Source organism: Paroedura picta, chromosome 3 (genome assembly GCF_049243985.1).
Source record: "Paroedura picta isolate Pp20150507F chromosome 3, Ppicta_v3.0, whole genome shotgun sequence".
Taxonomy (NCBI): Eukaryota; Metazoa; Chordata; class Lepidosauria; order Squamata; family Gekkonidae; genus Paroedura; species Paroedura picta.
Window position 1 is genome coordinate 145,169,926 of NC_135371.1, and position 20,599 is coordinate 145,190,524.

Here is a 20,599-nt window from a genome sequence, read left to right on the forward strand (position 1 = left end):
TTTCCTTTTCTTTCTTAGTTCCTCTTGAAGTTCTCTGTTCATCCAAATAGGCTTCTTAGAGCTCCTGCAGTGTTTTCGTCTTTCTGGGATAGTCATTGATCGAGCATGCAATAGCTCTTGTTTGAGTAGCACGCACCCTTCACATGATCCCTTCCCTTCCAGCATTCTCGTCCATGGTATGACATTCATCATGTCTCTGAGTTTATTAAAGTTTGCCCTACGAAAATCCAACATCCGCGTCTGGCTACAAGCTTCCTTGGCTCCCCATCAATCATAGAATCATAGAATCATAGAGTTGGAAGGGGCCATACAGGCCATCTAGTCCAACCCCCTGCTCAACGCAGGATTAGCCCTAAGCATCCTAAAGCATCCAAGAAAAGTGTGTATCCAACCTTTGCTTGAAGACTTCCAGTGAGGGGGAGCTCACCACCTCCTTAGGCAGCCTATTCCACTGCTGAACTACTCTGACTGTGAAAAACTTTTTCCTGATATCTAGCCTATATCGTTGTACTTGAAGTTTAAACCCATTACTGCGTGTCCTCTCCTCTGCAGCCAGCAGAAACAGCATCCTGCCCTCCTCCAAGTGACAACCTTTCAAATACTTAAAAAGGGCTATCATGTCCCCTCTCAACCTCCTTTTCTCCAGGCTGAACATTCCCAAGTCCCTCAACCTATCTTCATAGGGCTTGGTCCCTTGGCCCCAGATCATCTTCGTCGCTCTCCTTTGTACCCTTTCAATTTTATCTACGTCCTTCTTGAAGTGAGGCCTCCAGAACTGCACACAGTACTCCAGGTGTGGTCTGACCAGTGCCGTATACAATGGGACTATGACATCTTGTGATTTTGATGTGATGCCTCTGTTGATACAGCCTAAAATGGCATTTGCCTTTTTTACCACTGCATCACACTGCCTGCTCATGTTTAGTTTACAATCCACAAGTACCCCAAGGTCTCGTTCACACACAGTGCTACCTAGAAGCGTATCCCCCATCCAGTAGGCATGCTTTTCATTTTTCTGACCCAGATGCAGAACTTTACACTTTATTAAATTGCATCTTGTTCTCATTTGCCCATTTTTCCATTGTGTTCAGATCTCGTTGAACTATGTCTCTATCTTCCGGAGTATTTGCCAGTCCTCCCAATTTGGTGTCATCTGCAAACTTGATGAGTAGTCCCTCCACCCCCTCATCTAGATCATTTGCTCCTCACATAACTGAAAAATCTTTTCTTGTTACAATGGGCTTCCCTGGCCAATCTTAGCTCACTCTCAGCTTTGGCCTTTCTGATGATTGATCTACAGTGCCTAGTAACCTGTAGGTACTCTTCTTTAGAGCTCTGTCCTTCCCTCCATTTCCTGAACATTTTCCTTTTCTTTCTTAGTTCCTCTTGAAGTTCTCTGTTCATCCAAATAGGCTTCTTAGAGCTCCTGCAGTGTTTTCGTATTTCTGGAATAGTCATTGATTGAGCATGCAATAGTCTTGTTTGAGTAGCGCCCACCCTTCACATGCTCCCTTCCCTTCCAGCATTCTCGTCCATGGTATGACACTCATCATGTCTCTGAGTTTATTAAAGTTTGCCCTACGAAAATCCAACATCCGCGTCTGGCTACAAGCTTCCTTGGCTCCCCATCTCAAAAGGAATTCTATGAGGACATGGTCACTTCCTCCTAGGGTCCCCACCTCCTTCACCTCATCCACCAACTCTTGCCTGTTGGTCAGTATTAAGTCCAGTATGGCTGAACCTCTTGTGGGTTCATCTACCATTTGATAAATGAAATTGTCAGCCAGGCAGGTCAGAAACTTGCATGACTGAGGACGCTTCGCAGAGTTAGTTTCCCAGCACACATCTGGGAAATTGAAGTCACCCATGATGACAAGGTCCTGCCGTTTGGATATTTTCTCAAGCTGCTCACAAAGTGCAGCATCCACATCCTCTCGTTGGTCAGGCGGTCGGTAGCAGACACCAACCACCACATTGTTTGTTTTCCCCTCGCTTATTTTCACCCAGATGCTTTCCACTGCAGATATGCTCTCCTTCACTAGAATTTCCTGACAGGTAAGCCCTTTCCTCACATACAGTGCCACTCCTCCACCTCTTCGATCTATTCTGTTTTTTCTGAACAGTTCATATCCATCCACCATTACATTCCAGTCATGAGAATCATTCCACAATGTTCTCTTAACATCTCTAAAGCAAACTGTGCAACTTGGGTTCATGCAAAGCACTGAAGGCAAAACAGAGTGGTTGAATCACTAGGCTATAAGCATTTAAACTATGAAAAACAGTTGTCCTGACAGTATGATGGACTCACAAAGAAGAGTCAGTAGGTGTATTCCGTAAATGGTAGTTGCGGCACTCAGAATGATAACTTGATTCCCGCTGCTCCCCCCCCCCCTCTAGTTCCAGTTAGGCTACCTATACTTGGGCAAAACAAAACTACTTTTATGCCCATTGAATAGGAACTTCACACCAACGGGTGAAAAACTTAGTGTGCTGCTTTTAGTAATGTATCATGTGAGCCCAATCTTCCTATGCGTTTTGTATGCTATTGTGCATGTCCCTTTGTCCTGCCCTTCTTATGTTCTTAGGTGGGCCCCAACTGTGACAAGCAGTGGATATCAATATTGCATAGAGGAAGCCTTTCAGACAGTTGGAAGCCATGTCAAGTCTCAGAAACAGCTGACAAAGAGAGAAAGACTCAGGGCAATTGTCACAGCTGGTGACATTAGGAATGTTTAGTAAAAGGGGAAAAAAAGTTGGGAAATGGAACTTGTAGGAGTGATGTGGTGGGAACAGGAAAATACATGGTGTCTTTATTTATGAAGTGGCTTTCAGCTATTCTTAAAAATTAAACCACGGAATTAGAACTGTTTTGGAAAGGAAAAAAGAACATGACCCCCCCCCCTTCATTTCTTCAAGTTCTAGCCTATTATTTTAATCTGGCTGAGCTGAACAACAGCTCTCATAGAACACCAGTGAAATGTGCTGGGTTCAAATGCCCACTGTTATAAATCTAGCCTCCTACTTGGAGTGATTCTGAGAATAAAATTGAAGGGGGAGAACTATGTATGCTGAATGAGTCTGAGGAAAAGTGCATGCACTCAAAAGCTCATGCCTTGAATAAATCTTAGTTGATTCTGCACTTACTTTGTTTTTTTCATTGTGGATCCTGCTGAATTCAGATCGATCTTAACTCGGGTCTTCCTGTAACCCCTCTCCCCGAATCAGAAAGTGTTCTGCACTCGATTGGGAAAGCTCAGAGCAGGGACAGGAGTCGGGGGGTGGGGAGAGGATTGGAGACAGCAGAGGGGGGGGGGGATCCAAGAGGCAAATCTCCGCTGAGAGGTTACTGCCCCTTCTGCTTTTAGGAAACATTTTAGGGCCAGTTGATTTCCTCTATCCTTTCCCCAGATCTGCTGGTCCTTTAACTATACCTCTTAGTTGCACTTGAAGATCTCTTATAACTTACATAAAGGTGGACATTTGCTATCTGCAAAGACTCTTGAAGAAAAGATGTGCAAATTCTTTAAATATCCCCATCTGCTTAGGAGAGTGGACTGTCAGAAACAAAAGAAATGACTAGCCTAAGGTGACCAGATTTTAACACTGGTAAAGCGGGACACCATTGACCGGGGTGGGCGGTTCTTGATTAAAAATCTGGTCTATATGGAGCAACAAAATTCCATAGAACGCACAGAACGCAAAAATAGTATTGTAATATATAATATAATATATATATAAATTTCAACATAAGTACAATTTGCCAGGTACCCCCAGATGTCCCTCCAAAAGTGGGGCAATCTGGTCACCTCTCTCAGTAACCATTGAATGCTTACAATCCCCAGCCCAGAATGATTTTTGTTCAAAATCTGGCTCCTCTGCAGTCCCGTCTGTCAACATTTGCTTTTAATTTACCAATATATAAGGCCACCTTTTGGGGCTGAAGGCTGCGGGTGTTTTTGCCAGTCAATTTACCAGGCATAACAGGTGGCTGTTTAGGATCAGAGTGGAGCCTTCCCAGGATGGCTCCTCCTTTTGTAGGTCTTGTTGCTTTAAGCAATAATGTATTTTTACTGACTCAAGTCTAAGCCCTTATGTTCTAACTCAGAAGAGCTGAATGCATCTGTTTATTTGAGCTTCATATACAAGTTTATAGTAGTCTCAGTGATAAAGGCAGTTTGTTTAACTAACAATTCCAAATCCATTTGTATTTTTCCCCAGGCTTGTTAGCTTCAATCTTTTGGGAGTCTCCCAGGTTGATATAATTAGCTCTGGAGTAGCCAGCTGCCTCCTTGCGCACTCTCATTTACCTGCCAAGCACATTCTTGTTATTTTTCTTGCTCTCAGTGCTGAGAACCTATTTAATACAGGGAGAGTACTTAGAACAGCTTCAGGATCCTTATTTTTCAAAAAGTACTCTATTCTCAGCTGTTTCCCCACATCAATCTCTGTCTCCTCTGAGAGGGAGCATTGGCATTCTTTAGCTCCCATTAGAGGGTTTTTATCACCTTACCTCTTTTTGCTGCCTTCCTGGTCTCTGATTTTGAAGAAAATATTTGCAAAACAGCTCTCTGCTGGTTGTGTCAATAAATTATGGCTAGGCAAAGCACAGTTTATAGAATAAATTGGAATGGAGTTAGATTCTGCTTATATTTGAGCACTCACTGGAGGAGTCAGTCCACTGCTGCCATCTATTGAACCTGACAAAATTTCTTCCTTATTTGGCAGGAGTTCCTTATTTGCCAGCTTGAGGTAAATTGATATCTCCCCCCCCCCTTTTGGGGATTCTAGCCCAGTTTGGCTGTACTGATTTCTGCTTTCTCAGAGATCTATCTGGCTTGTTTGATCAGGAAAAACCCAAGTAGTCAGGTTGTTACAAAAGCTTGATATAACTTCTTGTATCCCCTTTTTTCATCCATATACTTAGTGCTTATTTATTTGTTATTTGTTGACTACTACTCCCAGGTCATGCCAGCTTATGGTGGTTTACAGTAAAATGATAAAATCATATAAAACAGAGAAAAATATATAAGGGAAGGCAGTCAGCAGATGCACTAAAGCAGCTGGCCCTGGGACTGCCCCCACACTGGCTGAGGCTTGGGCATGTGGGGAGTCTGCACTTTGGGCCTCCAGAACCCCAGCTTTGCTTCTTGATGCAGATACACTGCCTGGGTCCAGGGCCTGTCCAGAGAACAGTTCCCCTGGAGAAATTGGCAGCTTGGGAAGGGGCATTATACCCTATGGAGGATCCCCCCCCCCCGTGAACTATATCTGCACTATTCCTCAAGAGAAGGGGAGAGGAATCCAGGAAGCTTACAGTGTGAGGTTGGCGGAAGAGCCCTTTCCCTGACAGTGTCAACTTAGCACCTTGCCATGAGGGTGTGCTGGAGCTTGCCCTAGCATACACACACAGAAACACATACATGCTTGCACAGCCTGACGAACAGCAAAACAGTGCTTTCACACGTCTACAGCTGAGTGTGGAAGGGGTGGTCCAAAGGTCAGTAGGACTTCATTTTCAAACCCGCGGATTTAATAGTATAGGAAATGGAGGGATGGCAGGTTACCAGGGACTGTATCTACAGGTTGCTGAACCTGTAGATGGGGCAGTAATTAGGGAGGCTGAAATTAAGAATGAGCTAAGATTGATCAGGGAAGTTCACAGTATTAAAAAGCATTGTTTTTATTTATCTGAGGAGCAAACAGAGGTAATAGGTCTACTATTGGTGGAAAATGGAAACAGCTTGTCAGAGGATAAAGCAAAGGAAGACAGTCAGAATGCATATTTTGCCTCAAAGTCCACTTGGGGGTATACAAGATCCAGATTTGAAGGTGGATGTAGGTGCAGCGGTTGTTCAGAAGTATCTAGATGCTTTGAGTAAGCCTCCTTGGCTGGATGTTGTCTACCAAAGAGTGCTCAAAGAACTAGCTAGGGAGTTTGATGGAGCCATTATCTTCAAGGCCTCTTGCAGGATGAGTGTCCTTCCAGATAATTACTTAAGGGTGAATGTTGTTCCAGTTTTTAAAAGGCAGAAGAAGAAACTAGAGGTGGGTCAGTTTAACCTCTGTTCTAGGCAATAATATCTTGGTGTAGATTTTATAAAGGCTGTATTGTAAATACCCGGTGAGAAATAGTCAGCATGAATTTGCCCCTAATGCATCATGTCAGACTAATCTTGTTTTGTTTTGATCAAGTGATCTGTCCCTGGTGTCCTGAAAATAATTGTGTTGGCTGGCTAGCTGCTGAGGAACACAAACAGAAGACAGCTGAGCCAAAGTACTTGTATGAGCAAAGGAATCCACCACTCCCATGTGCTCTTCAATGCCTTTTTCTGCCTGAAGACCAGACACCAAGCTATCCCAACTGGAAACACTTGCTCACTGTGCTGGGCCTCCAGCTATATTGCCCACCTCCAGCAACTGCTACACAAAGGAGCGCTGTTTCTTTGTGTACCCTGCTTTTCACTACCTGAAGTAGTCTCAAAGAGGTTAAAATTATCTACCCTTCCTCTCCCCACAGCAGATGCCCTGCAAGGTAGGTGGAGCTGAGAGAGCTCTGAGAGACTGAGTGATGGTGGACCCAGCTTACAAGCCTTGTAAGTCCACCATATCGGGCTGCGTAATGCAGGTTTAAATGTGATATCTCAGAAAATGCTGAGTCTTTCTTAAAGAAGGGTCTTAGGAAACATAATAATAAATCAAGATTGGAATTTAGACCTCCAGGGTATAAGGAGCAACCCTATGAATGTAAAAAAGCCCCTCTCTGAAGTAGAAGTTTAGAAATATTTATTTTCCTATTATGTTTATTAGAAATAGCTGCCATCCCAAAGAACCTTAAATCTGTAGTCTCATCACTCAGTCCCCCAATAAACATTTAGGCAAAAACATTCCAAAAGCAATTACCTTGATGTTGTTTTCATTTATGGATTATTTGAAACTGTGGGTTTTGCTACTTTGGTTTTTAAATTGGCTTTCATTGTTTTGTGCAGATGACATTAATATTAATACTAATATTAATACTAATATTAATGAACAAAAAGACATCCTGATATTTTTCTGTAGATATAAGCAATTTAATGTAAGTAATGACAAAATACATTTTCTCATTATTTTGATGTAAATATATTATATGAACTTCCAAACATTGTGGTATGGTGATTTATTTTCATTTCAGTAGTTTTGCTGCTGAGGAAATCTTTTTAGAAGCGTATAATTGACCTGTCCATGTTTTTACTTTGGCCCTTCACTTTTCATGAAATAAAGAAGAATTTTGTTTCAATATTACACAGTAGACTCACTGCCAGTTTCTTTCAGCTTTCTGCGCTCCGCAATTGCTGATAGATCACCTTCTCTATTACCGCACCTGGAGGTTGGCAACCCTAGAAGCAAAGGAAACAGGAAAGAGAGAGAGGCTATGAGGGAAAAAGGAAACAGTGGAGGAGGGGGAAATGAGGTGCCTCCTGCAAATCCTTGAGTTGTTTCCATTTGTAATGTCATCTTTAGCCAAGATAATACCCAGTTTGCATACAGATGATGCACCGGGCTAAAAATCACCCTGATTGGCCCTCATGCACCCTATAGGGAATGGGCACTCCTCTACTGAGAGCCAACTGAGGTGAGTCTTCCCTGCCCCCTCCTTCCTGCTCTGCTCTGCTGACCGGCTTTGTGAACAGTAAACCGTGTCTGAGAATGGGTGGTAGAAGGAGGCAAAGGGCCTGGCTCACCCTCCTTAGCGGCCCAACTCCACAATGAGCCACCAGCTTTCAGGCCCTGCTATGGGTGCCGGTCCTGCCCTAGCAGCCCTGCTCTCTGGCTGGACCTCCACTCTCCCATGGCCTCCAGCCGTACTGAGATGGGGGGGGGGGAGAACTGCCCTCATCTCCCATGGCCCTCACTGCCCTGCCCAAGTACAGGGGGGAGAGGGAGAGAAAGCCAAGCGTGCTCACCAGCCCCGTGCCAGTGAGCAAAGCCTTGGCTCTCCCATAATCCTCACCCATCGTGAGAGGTTTATAATTCCATCTACCATGTTTCTATGGACCTTTCCTCCAAGGACCTTGGGGAAGCCTCCACCTCTGAATCCTAAAATACCCCTGTGAGGAAGGTTAGGCTGAGAGGACAAACGGCCCAGGGTCATCCAATGAGTTTGATGCCTGAGTAGCACTTTGAATCTGGGGCTCCCCAGTCCAACCATACTAATTCTGCACCTCTATCTCTCTTATTCTCATTTCAAGATGGGTAGCCATGTCTTTCCCTCCCCCACATCACTCTTTGAAGGCAGGAAGGGCAGGGAAAAGCACTCACCCAGCCAGGCAAGGACAAAGCATGCCGCTGCAGAGGTGCCTTGTCCTTACCTCACTTTTTAAAGCAGGGAGGATGGGGAAGAGCACTCATCCAGCCAGGTAGGGACAGGCTGCACCGTCATGCCATCAGTCTGTACTCTGGCTGAGTGGGCCTGGCTCTCCTCCCCAATGTTATCTGTAGGCCTGGAAGGTGCCAGACCAGATGTCCAGCCAGGTGAGCAGTTGTGCCATGGCAGGTCTTCCAGCTAGGAAGACTCACCATCCTGCTTACTGCCCAGAAGTGGGAGTGAGGAGGAGGAGAAGGGTGGGAAAGCCTCTTGATTGACTGAGGAGTGACCTCTCCCTATTGGGGGCGTATATCCCACTGAGGGCCAATCCAGTAGGGTGTGCATTATCCTCAGGCAAGCTGGGTAAAGATAATTTTATGTCAATTGTCATTTCCACTTTTTCTCTGGTTCAGCCTCACTTGGAGTACTGTGTTTATTTTTGGGCACCCCAGTTCAAGAGGGATGTTGACAAACTGGAACGTGTCCAGAGGAGGGCATCAAAGATGGTGGGGGGTTTGGAGACCAAGACATATAAAGAAAGGTTGGGGGACCTTGGTCTGTTTAGCCTAGAGAGTAGACAACTGAGAGGGGATTTGATAACCATCTTCAAGTATTTAAAAGGGTGCCATATGGAGGATGGAGCAGAGTTGTTCTCTCTTGCCCCAGAGGGACAGACCAGAATGAATAGGATGAAATTAATACAAAATAAATTCCATCTAAACATCCAGAAGAAGTTCCTGACAGTTTAAACGGTTTCTCAGTGGAACAGGCTTCCTCGGGAGGTGGTGAGTTCTCCATCTTTGGAAATTTTTTAACAGAGGCTAGATAGCAATCTGACGGAGAGGCTGATTCTGTCAAGGCAAAGGGGTGGCAGGTTACAGTAGATGAGCGATCGGGATGTGCTGCATAGTGCAGGGGGTTGGACTAGATGACCCATGAGGTCCCTTCCAACTCTATGATCCTATGATTCTATGATTCTTTTAAAACACCGGGGGGGGGGGGGGCGGAACTAGGCAGGGAAAATGCAAGAAAGTCTGCTGTGTGGAATTACTGTTGCTCCTGCACTGTGTTGGCAGCTCCAGGAGCCATGGGGAAAAAGATGCCTCCTGTCTCCATGTGGAAAACATCCATATCTAGCTGTAGCTGCTTAAATATAAATTTAAACTGTGTTGGTTGAAGTAGTTTCCTATCCATGGAAAATGTGGCAGAGCATCAGTTTTTTACTCTTTATCTTATCAGTAGCTCTTGAGGCCTCTAATGACAAACAATAACCACTCCAGGTTTTCAAGTGCTTACTTCCCTTTCTGTGTAGCAGTCTATAGCTGGCCCTGTTTTGTCTTTGTCACTTCTTTATCAGAGCAAAAGAAATTACAAGGATAGGACTGCTGGCACAGTCAGATGGATGCTTGCTGCTGTTCCCATTATGCGAAGCTTCATTTTTGACTGAAGGGGACAAGTTGTCCTTTGAAGCCGCTTTTGGGACATGTTTTCTCCTGACGTGCCTGCATACAGATTTGAAAACTCCACTTGGAAGAGTACATTAAGACACCTTCATAACAACTTGTCTTGCCAACATTGTACATCATCCTACGTGGACTGACCCATTTCCTGTTTTATAGGGGCTTTACACATCTGAACAGGGGGAAAGAGGGCAAATTTAGCGATGCCTGATACAGATGCAGATTGCTGCCTGGGTTCATTGTCCTTCATCCTTTCAGGAGTTCTATCTTGTCCTGTCAGACCCCGATGCATTTGGGAATGAGCACTTGTGGCAGAAAAGCCCTGACTCTGCTCAGCAGTGTGTTTGCTGTTTGTGGTTTGGGACTGCTGGGGATTGCTGTAAGCACTGACTATTGGCTGTATCTGGAGGAAGGCATCATCCTGCCCCAAAACCAGAGCACTGAAATCAAGATGTCTCTGCATTCTGGCCTCTGGAGGGTTTGCTTTTTGGCAGGTATGATGAATCTGGCTTTTGTTGTACTTATTATTCATTATATAGAATTAATATTAATTATTGATATGAATGTTCCTATTAGCTGTGTATTATATATATATAATTATTAATGTTAATGTTCCTATTAGTTGTGTATCAATTAATTTATTATTATAATCTTGCTCCCACTACATCATGGCTTACTCCAACTGCTTGTTACATCCTGCACCATATAGCTGACCAAAATTCATTATTCTCCAGATTATTTTCATTAAAGATTTATACTTTTTTCTCTCAAGCTCAGCTGTTTTATTTTGATTCTGTTATCATTCCTCATCTCCTAAGTGTCTTTCCCCTATTTTAGCTTCACTTAGCTTATACCTCCTCCTCCTCCTTGGGTAAGAGTTCTTCTCTTCATTCTTCAGGATAGATCCATGAATGAATTCACTGGACACATTTCCTGCTGAACCGCCTGCCTTTGAGAGCCAGTGAACTGTCAGGAGCAAATATGGGGTGAAGGCTGGGGAAGGGGGGAAAGAGAAAATGTTGGAATTTGACCCTCCACACAGACTCTTGATCAAGAGTGGGCTGCCGATTCACTCCTCAAGGGGATGTTTATGCTCTATTCCTTGGCTCTTCCAATCCTCAGGCACAAATTTCCAGGGAACTGCAAGGAGAAAGAAGAAAAAAGGAGAAATTATAGAATTATTAATATAAATATTAATTTCAGGTTGAAATTTCATTAAAACTGTGGAAAGGAAATCATTTTGAAATTCTTTCATTCCCCCCCCTTAAAAAATCTCCTCCTTCATGAGCCCCTAAGCCAGACTTTCTCAACCAGGGTTTCATGAAACCCTGGGTTTTCGCAACAGCCCTGGAAGTGTTTCGCCAATTGGGTGGGAATTGATTAATTTTTAATTTTTGTTTCGTTTTTAAAGAAAAAGATTGGATGATATGACCATATATCAACCTGCCAAATGACCAATGATGGGCTTGGAGGGGAGAAGCCCCCAGCCATACAAAGGCTTGTTGCACTTGATAGTGATTGCTGTTTAGAGAGATAAGCACTCTCATTTTAACTTAACTGAAGGTGGAGGAGCTTGGAGCAGCACAGGCCGGCTCTGGCCCTGTTTCGGGCATTGGGGAGTAGAGGTGATAGATAAGCACAGGCCTGCCTCAGCCCTGTTTCTGCATACTCCCAGTGCAGGTTCTCTTTGATGAAGAAGAACAAACTGGTAGACAGCCCACAGTACAGATATGGTTCTGTGCGATCACTTCCTGTGCTGTGGGAGAGGTTTGGTGAAGTCACATCCAGTGACAGTGTCTGGATGATGTCACTTCTGGAGACATATGACTTCCAGGGACATGGCAGGAAGGTGTGACCTGCTGACATGACTTCCGAGGTTTCTTGAAGCCTCGAGAATATTTCAGGGTGTTCTCAATGGTAGAACAAAGTCTCCTCTAAGCTTCCAGGAACTTCAGTTAACTGTTTTCCCCACTTTTTTAAAAAATTATTTTTTATAAATAAAGACATATATATTACATAATAAAATGACATAAAACTATAACAGTTGCTCCATATAGCTGTTTGTTGGGGCTGGGGGGGGGGACAATTCATTGTTTAACTGTGTTGCAGGGATATTTTAGAACCACAGTTGTGCTGTGAGATAGGACAATATGGTCCATTTGCTGGTTCATCTTTCCTTTTTATGTACCAGAGTATTTTACTAGTAGCCCAAGCAATAGGAAGGTTTTTGGAATAAAGTTTCTTGTTCATAGTTATACAGTGGGCCAGCTAACTTCCCAAAAAGGTTTTATATTATTCTGAAACATAACCATCTAAATCCGATTCTTTATATAGTTGAGGGTTTTTTTTAATAGCCTCCTCAATTTCAAAAACAGTGATAAGATTTTCTAAATTTAGGTTATCTTCCCTAGCAATCATAGGAATAATTATTTTCTTTTAAAAAAAGATTCTCTCAAATTCTGATTAAGAAAATCTGAATATAATTTTCTGTAAAATTATACTAATTCTTTTAGAGTTTAATTGCCCAAAGTTGTTAATTAACCAGCTTGATTTCTCAAATGGAATGTTTCCTTTGGCTTCCCCTTTGTTAACTCTTTCTGCTAGAAATTTTTCATTCCTGAACCCAAAGTCAAAGTAATTTTGATTAATAAAGAACAAGTTTTTGGGGGATTTTTTTTTCAACATCTAGACCCTCTAAATCTTGTCTGGCTTCTTTTCATTGCTCTGCCTATGTTTCTTTACCACCAGTATAGTATATCTGTAGTGCTTTTTCCAATGATCTTATTTTATTTTGATAACGCATATGTAATTGATCTCTATTTATTTTCCTATGTGAGGCTTCACTGGTAAATGAACCTCTGGCAAAAACTTTACTAGCCATACAATAATTGGTGTAACATCATCCATTGTGTTGCTCTCAAATAAAAAAAAATCCTTCAGTTCTCCTGCAGTTCTGGCACAGAAGTAAATTATTGTCTAGCCTCCATACTCATTCTCTTTCATTGGATAGTGTTAACCCTTGCACATTCTGAATATTAAGTAATTCTTATGCTTAAAGTCATGTTTATTGAAGCAAAGATTTAGAAACCAGATAAAGATCTATTCTGGAGTGAGATTGGTAGTTTTAAGGGGGAAAAGGTATAATCCTCAGATAAATGTGTCTTGTACCAAAAAGCTTCTAGCTGAAAATAAGCACTACCAGACAACTTTGTGGTACTTAATTGCTTCTTCTTTACAAAGTCTTATTTTTCTGTATACCTGTAGATTCCTCCCCACCTTTTTGGTTCTGATTCTCCTGTGCTCTGTGATAAGCACAACAGCCAGCTGGCTTTCTATTTAATATAACAAGCTTTTATAAGAGTTTAGGGCTAATCTCCCCCTTCCTTAGCCTTTTAAGTGATGCACATTGCCTTCTGGAGCGTTTTAGTCCTCATCAGCCCATTTTAATGGTTAATTTACAAATTCTTGTTTGGTTTGATTTTTTGAATTGCTGGGGAGTCCTCACTAGGGCTGCCCAATGTCCTGTTATAGCAGGAGATCTCACAACAACACCTTTGAGTGCCAGCGCATGCACACCAATCACTCCTCCTGTTTGCTGGTGTGGGTTGCCGGCTATGCCTGGAAATCCTTAGAGACCTCTACATTTTATCTGTGTAGCTCCAATTGTGTGGCTTTGGTCATCTGGACTTATGTCAACCAATGTATTTTGATATTATTATTCAAATTCAGAAAATCTTTATTGACAGATATATTATTATTCAATAATATTTGTGCTTAAACATCAAAATTATTACTTAATATAATATACCTCTTACTTTTTACTTCTACCTAACATAAATTTTGATGGCCTCTTTTAAAGATGAGGAAATTACTTGACAGCAAGCTGGATCATGTACTCGAGTGCACATGTGGGCTGATATAGACGCACACAAATGTCCCCAATGAAGTGTAACAGTCACCATGAAATAATTTACAAAAATAAATACCTGTGTCGGTCTACAGCAAAATCCAAAAACAAAAGTAATGAAACCCTGTTTATAAAGATCCACCATTCATCAAACAGGATTCTGGAGAGGGGATTTGTAAATTTCCTACATAAATAAAGAATAACATTGCACAGTGTAAAAGCATTTGAGTTTCTAGAGTTATTCAGCGTGTAGACTACCAAATCTTCCAATTCTGTCCTCAAAAACTTTCAAATTCTCCAGCTCTGTTCTCAAAAGCTTGCACATACTATTGCATAATTTTGGTTGATCTTTATAAGAGACTAGAAAATAAGCCCGCTGTACTCTAAATACAGCGGGCGCTAGAGGTTTGTTCTGCCCCCCCCTTGGTGCAGCTTACCTGGAGGTGAGGGGGGCCAGAGTCCAAGTGGGTCAGTGATCGGCCGCTGGCAGCTCCGGTGCCGACCCTGGCACGGCCAGAAGCTGGAGAGCGATGGCAGCGGGTGGCGGAGGCTTCTGCCGGGCCCAGGCGGTCCGTCGCGGCTGTTCCCCATTGGCCGCTTGGCCCTGGATGGACACTCGGGGGGCCCAATCAGGAGTCGCTGCGCCCTCCGAGTTTTTATCCCGGACAGAGCCCGCCCTATCTTCTCCCACATTGCCCTTACCCTTTTATTTATTCCGCTCCGCAATTGCCTGCTAATAAGAAGTGTCTGGGCCATACAGATGCCAGACTCTCCCCCAGTAGGGGTATTCCATTTCCAGACCCCATCTCTCTGCTGACAAAGGGCAATTAACCTCTCCGAAAGGTAAGAACACGAGTAATTAAAATGATGTGCCTATATGACCCAGAAGTGATATGTGATAATAGGCATGTCAGGGACGACACTCTGGTTTTGAGGCAAAAATTATGGTAGAAGCTAATTCTACCATAGAGTTTTGCCCAAAGCACAATGTGTCATCGATCCCCCCCACAGACACACATCCCTGATGTGCATATGTCACTTCCAGGCCATGTAAGCAAATACGTTATGCCAAACATTCTTTCCTGCTCCTGGTAAATGCACCACCCCGCACTAGCTGTTTGCGGGAACCTGGCAACCCTACCAGGCCAGCCCATTCCTGTCAAACCTCATGAGCTATGCAAGACCAGTCCTAGTTAGAACTTAGATGGGAGCCAACCAAGGATGTCTAGGGTTGCTATGTAGAGGTAGCCAATATGGGTGGGTGGAACTCAGAATATCTCTTGCCCTGAAAACTCTATGAGTGCTCCATTTTTTAAAATGTGTACCTTGAATTCTAGTACATATACATTTGATCGACTTCTGAATTCTTTCTCATATCGTTATGTTTGTCTTATGGATTGTTTTGCAAAAATCTGAGTATTCATATTTCATACATATGCACAGTCTCTGAACTCAGCAAACCAATTTCAACTGCCTTGGAATGATTGTGGTACCTTTCCATATATTTGGTTGTCATCACCCACCATTGACCAATCCATTACCTGCCAAGATATAGTTGCATCTTTTTTCCAGTTCTCTAGCCTATAACAGAATCAGAATAGTACAATAAATTTAATTCTTTACTGTGTGTTCTAAGAGGTGCATATCAGTTAACAAGAACTCCTTGGCTTATTACACTGTTATATATTCTGTGTTAAATCCTTTCAATCTTTAAAGATCTGTTAAGCATTGGATGCAAGCAACTTGACTTGAAAAACTTAGGAAACACTTTAAGTAAAATGTGGTATAGTTAATTAAAATTAATGTTTTTTTTGAAGAAAGTTAAAATACACTTTTCTCCTTTCAGGTGAAGAACATGGGAGGTGCTTCACAATAGAGTACATCATGCCAATGAATGTCCAACTTACATCTGAATCAACCGTCAATGTGTTAAGTAGGTGGTTTTAGGGTGTGAGTTGGGGAAGGCATTGTGTCCAATTGAACATTTGTTTATTATTTATTTATTTATTTATTTATTTATTTATTTATTTATTTATTTATTTATTTATTTATTTATATTTCTATACCACTGCTCTCAGTATTTGCCAGCTCGTGGTGGTTCACAAGCATGTCATAAAAACAATATATCTCAACAATAAAATACCCTTCGTTAAAAGTTCCCCTAAAAAACTAACAATATTTATAACTATCTTTAACCCTCCCCCCGCTCCAGAGGAGCGGGAGGAATAAAGGAGTAAGGGCAAGTGGGGAGGAGTTAGGGCGGGCCCTGTCCGGGATAAAAACTCGGAGGGCCCAATCAGGAGCCGTGTCACTCGCCTGGGCCAGCCGGGGAGTTGCCGCTCAGAGTAAGAAGCCTTCCCCAGCGGTAAGTCCTCCGGCCGGCTTCCCCTCGCCCAGGGAGCCTTCTGCCGAGCCCTGGGGCAGGCTCGCCTGCCCTTGGGCCCGCCAGAAGGCCACAAAGCCCACTCCCAAAGTCCCGAGCCTTCTGCCGGGCCCTGGAGCAGCCGAGCCTGCTCCTAGGCCTGGCAGTAGGCCGCGGAGCCCACGCCCCCGTCCCGAGCCTTCTGCCAGGCCCTGGAGCAGCCGAGCCTGCTCCTAGGCCTGGCAGTAGGCCGCGGAGCCCACCGCCCCCGTCCCGAGCCTTCTGCCGGGCCCTGGAGCAGCCGAGCCTGCTCCTAGGCCTGGCAGTAGGCCGCGGAGCCCACCGCCCCCGTCCCGAGCCTTCTGCCGGGCCCTGGAGCAGCCGAGCCTGCTCCTAGGCCTGGCAGTAGGCCGCGGAGCCCACCGCCCCCGTCCCGAGCCTTCTGCCGGGCCCTGGAGCAGCCGAGCCTGCTCCTAGGCCTGGCAGTAGGCCGCGGAGCCCACCGCCCCCGTCCCGAGCCTTCTGCCGGGCCCTGGAGCAGCCGAGCCTGCTCCTAGGCCTGGCAGTAGGCCGCGGAGCCCACCGCCCCCGTCCCGAGCCTTCTGCCGGGCCCTGGAGCAGCCGAGCCTGCTCCTAGGCCTGGCAGTAGGCCGCCGAGCCCACGCCCCCGTCCCGAGCCTTCTGCCGGGCCCTGGAGCAGCCGAGCCTGCTCCTAGGCCTGGCAGTAGGCCGCCGAGCCCACGCCCCCGTCCCGAGCCTTCTGCCGGGCCCTGGAGCAGCCGAGCCTGCTCCTAGGCCTGGCAGTAGGCCGCCGAGCCCACCGCCCCCGTCCCGAGCCTTCTGCCGGGCCCTGGGGCAGCTGAGACTGCTCCTCGGCCCGGCAGTAGGCCTCAAAGCCTGCCGCCACCTCCCCGAGCCTTTTGCTGGGCCCTGGAGCAGCCGAGCCTGCCCCTGGGCCCAGCAGAAGGTCCCAAGGCCACCTACCTTCCTCTGTTCCTCCCTTCCTCCCAGCATTCCCTTTGCCCTTTCCTTCCTCCCAGCATTCCCTTTGCCCTTTCCTTCCCTTCCTCCCAGCATTCACTTTGTTTTTTCCTTTCTCCCTTCCTCCCTCTCTTCCATCTGCCTCTTTCTGGCTACCTGTTTCTCTGCCTCTTCTTCTGTATCTATCTTCCTCCCTTTCTTTCTGCCTTTCTGTTTCTCTTTCTCCTTTTCCTCCTTCCTTCGGCCCATCCCTCCACCCACCCATCATGCTAGGGCCCGCTGTATTTTGGCCACAGCGGGCTTAATATCTAGTAATAATAATAAAACGATAAAATGGCAGTGCAAATTTATAGAATTTTCCCTCCAACATTTCTAGTAGTTGGCGACAAATGAAACATGTGGCTGAAGATGGTCGACAGGGAAGATTTATAATGGCTCAACGGATTAATATTTAATCCTAAACCTGAAGGGATATAACTTATAACTTCCTGACCTGCCTGGCTGACAACCCCCTTTTTCAGATGGTGGAGGAAGTTATAAGGAGCTCAGCCATACTCAATGTGAACCAACAGGCAAGAATTGGTAGCTGAGGTGAAAGTGGTAGGGAGCTTAGGGGGAAGTTACCATTTCCTCCTAAAATGCCTTGGAGGGTGTGTGCGTGAAGGAAGTTCGTAGTCAGACATGTATGTAAGATTTTAGTAAGGTAGACTTTAATGAACTCAGGAATGATGAGAGCCATTCCATGGTAGACAATGCTGGAAGGGAAAGGAGCAAGTTTTAGGTTCACCTAAAACGAGCTCTTTCAAGCTGGTAGGTTCTTCATCTTTGGAAATTTTTAAACAGAGGCTGGCCATCTGATAGAGAGGCTGATTCTGTGGTCCAAGGGGGTGGCAAGTTACAGTGGATGAGCAATAGGGTTGTGAGTATCCTGCATAATGCAGGGGGTTGGACTAGATGACCCAGAAGGTCCCTTCCAACTCTATGATTCAATTATTCTAAGCTCAAGCCATCACCGTTCCAACAATACAGAAACATGGTAGAGGTGCCAAGAAGATAATGTGGATGAACAGAGTTTAAAAAGAAGGAGGAAGTGTTCAAGAAATGGAGGAAAGTAAATATTTCTTAAGAAGATTATCTGAGGGTTGATAGACACTGTAGATCAGACATCAGAGAAGCCAAAGCTCAGCACGAGCTGAGGCCAGCAAGGGAGATGAGAAAGCTTCTTCAACTATGAGAAGCAAACACAAGGTAAAGGAGGCAATAGGCTCACTGTTGAGTGAAAATGGAAAAACTCTGACAGAGGACAGAGAGAAAGCAGAAAGCAGTGCTTATTTTGGCTCAGTGTCATGGGTCAGCTGAGGATTCTTCAGAGGCAGAAGGGGTCAGCATAGCCAGACCAGAGGCAGCAGAAAGTGACAAATAAGAGAATGAGGTACAAGCATGCCAAGACTTACAGCTGAGAGCTTGTACAGAGTCACCTATACCCCTGAGCTCTGATCCTGCAGATGAAATCCAACTATCTGTTTCCAGCCCTCTAGGATCACCTGCATCATTAGAGAGGCAAAAGCACAGACTTAGAGCAGAGCTGCAGACTAAAAGAAGTGCTTTTCTTATGGCTAGATATCAGCTGTGAGTGATGATTGAGTCACAGGATTGAGTATAAAACTATAAAAACTATAAAACCTCTCAAGGTATGTTGTGGGGTATGGTTGCAATGTAAGCTATACCCTGAAACCTTTCTGCTTGAAAATCTTAACTTTTTGGACCAGACTACCATGTTTGCCTGACCTCTGGAAACCCTGAACTTTGGAATGGAAATAACTTTGCATTTCCCTTGGCTTTGGTTGTTTGAAAGAACCGAGTAGGTTGCTGCAACCAAATACCAGCACCTGGCCAGGCTCAGTTTTTGCCCTGAAAAAGAGAACAAACTCATCTAGAGGTTCTAATAAGCAAGGCACATCATCTGGATTGCTGGTTGATATGGACAGGTTGATGAGAGGCACCTGGATGCATTGGATGAGTTCAGATCCCCTGGGCCAGGTGGTGTGCCTTCAAGAGTGCTCAAAAAACTTTCTAGAGAGCTTGCAGAGCCTTTGTCTATCATCCTCAAGAACTCTTTGAAGACAAGTGATATGCTACAAGACTGGAGGAGGGCAAGTGCTATCCCAATCTTCAAAAAAAGGGAGAAAGGGTGAACTACTAGCCAGTCAGTCTGACCTCTGTCCCAGGGAAGATACTGGAGTAGATTTTACAGGAGTCAATTTGTGAGCATTCGGAGGACAACTTTGCAATCCAGGGAAGTTAGCATGGATTTGTCCCCCACAGGTCTTGCTATATCAACTTTGTTTCCTTCTGTGATTAAGTGACAGGCTTACAGGAATATGGGAAGGCTATCAGCATTTTATTTCAGTAAAGTTTTTGAAAGGGTTCACCATGATGTTCTGATGGGTAAACTGAATGACTGCAGATTGGACTGTAGGGTAGTTAGGTGGATACGGGACTGGTTGCAAAATTTCATCCGGAGAGTAATTGTCAGTAGCATTTAAACTGTTTGGTAGTTGTTGTCTAGTGTGGTGCCACATGGCTCAGTTCAGGACCTAGTACATTTCAACAATTTTATCAGTGATCTGGATTAGGGGATGAAGAGAGACCACTCGTTAAATTTGCAGCCAGTACCTAATTGGGAGGAGTATTGAATACCCCTGAAGATATAGAATTCACTGAAAGCTGAAAAGTGGGCCGATATGAATACGATGCAATTCAACAAGGATAAGTACAGAGTTCTACATCTGGGTAACAAAAATGAGATGCGCACAATTGATGGGGTGGCAGCTTGTGAATTACGAGTAAAGAACATATTTTCCTATTCATGATGTTCATATCATTTAACACTTTTCCATTCTGTGTGCTCTTATTACCATTTACAGAGATGGTTCGTTCTGCCACTCCCTTCCCATTAGTCAGTCTCTTCTTCATGTTTATTGGATTCATTCTGAGCAATATTGGACACATTCGTCCCCATAGAACCATTCTGGCTTTTGTGTCTGGAATCTTTTTCATTCTGTCTGGTAAGTTTTAACATGGTAGACTCAGTGGTATTAGTGCATATTTAAATTCCCATATTCATATGTAAGAAAAATAATGGCATTCCAGGACCTTCCTAAACTTTACATAGTCCTTATATTTGAAGGATTCATCCTGAAATTATCTGACCATTGGCTTTATTGCAAAAATGATATGTAACCTCCTTCTGCAATAGTGGCCTGTGGGGCAGTTTTAAGGTATTAAAATGGCACCCATTTGCATGGAGGCCAAAGCAGCTTCTCTTTGTGCTTTAGTAATGAATGGAAAGGAGACCAGTGTGTATCCAGGAGACACAAAAATGCCCTCACGTGTCTACAATAATTCAGAACGCTCGTGGGTAATAGATTTTTACTTTCCTCAGTGGGCTTCAGTGAAATACTATGCCCTGATTTTGCATAAACCTCTGAACTGAAAGTTACAAAATGTTACAAAATCAGCTCCCTCCAGCTGAAATAATA

The 20,599-nt window shown here is 44.3% G+C and overlaps 1 protein-coding gene and 1 long non-coding RNA gene across 7 annotated transcripts in view; one reads left to right on the forward strand and one right to left on the reverse strand.

Annotated features, from left to right (window-relative positions):
• Positions 1-20,599, forward strand: part of CACNG5 (calcium voltage-gated channel auxiliary subunit gamma 5) — a 44,469-nt gene that overhangs the window by 16,602 nt on the left and 7,268 nt on the right. The window contains exons 2-4 of one of the 3 annotated variants that reach the window (XM_077328393.1): positions 10,066-10,301; positions 15,561-15,647; positions 19,985-20,125. In XM_077328393.1, coding sequence (XP_077184508.1) covers positions 10,094-10,301; positions 15,561-15,647; positions 19,985-20,125 — 436 coding nt within the window. In that variant the 5' untranslated portion in view covers positions 10,066-10,093. The remainder of the gene's footprint in view (positions 1-10,065; positions 10,302-15,560; positions 15,648-19,984; positions 20,126-20,599) is intronic. The other 2 variants (XM_077328392.1, XM_077328394.1) reach the window with 2 other exon arrangements.
• LOC143833058 (uncharacterized) lies at positions 7,117-15,297 on the reverse strand. 4 transcript variants are annotated; one of them, XR_013229511.1, is made up of 4 exons: positions 15,256-15,297; positions 13,794-13,898; positions 10,662-10,947; positions 7,117-7,379 (listed from the first exon to the last, which is right to left on the reverse strand). It is a non-coding gene; the product is annotated as an uncharacterized LOC143833058 (long non-coding RNA). The 4 variants fall into 4 exon arrangements; XR_013229513.1 differs by having other exon boundaries at positions 15,208-15,297; XR_013229512.1 differs by lacking the exon at positions 13,794-13,898.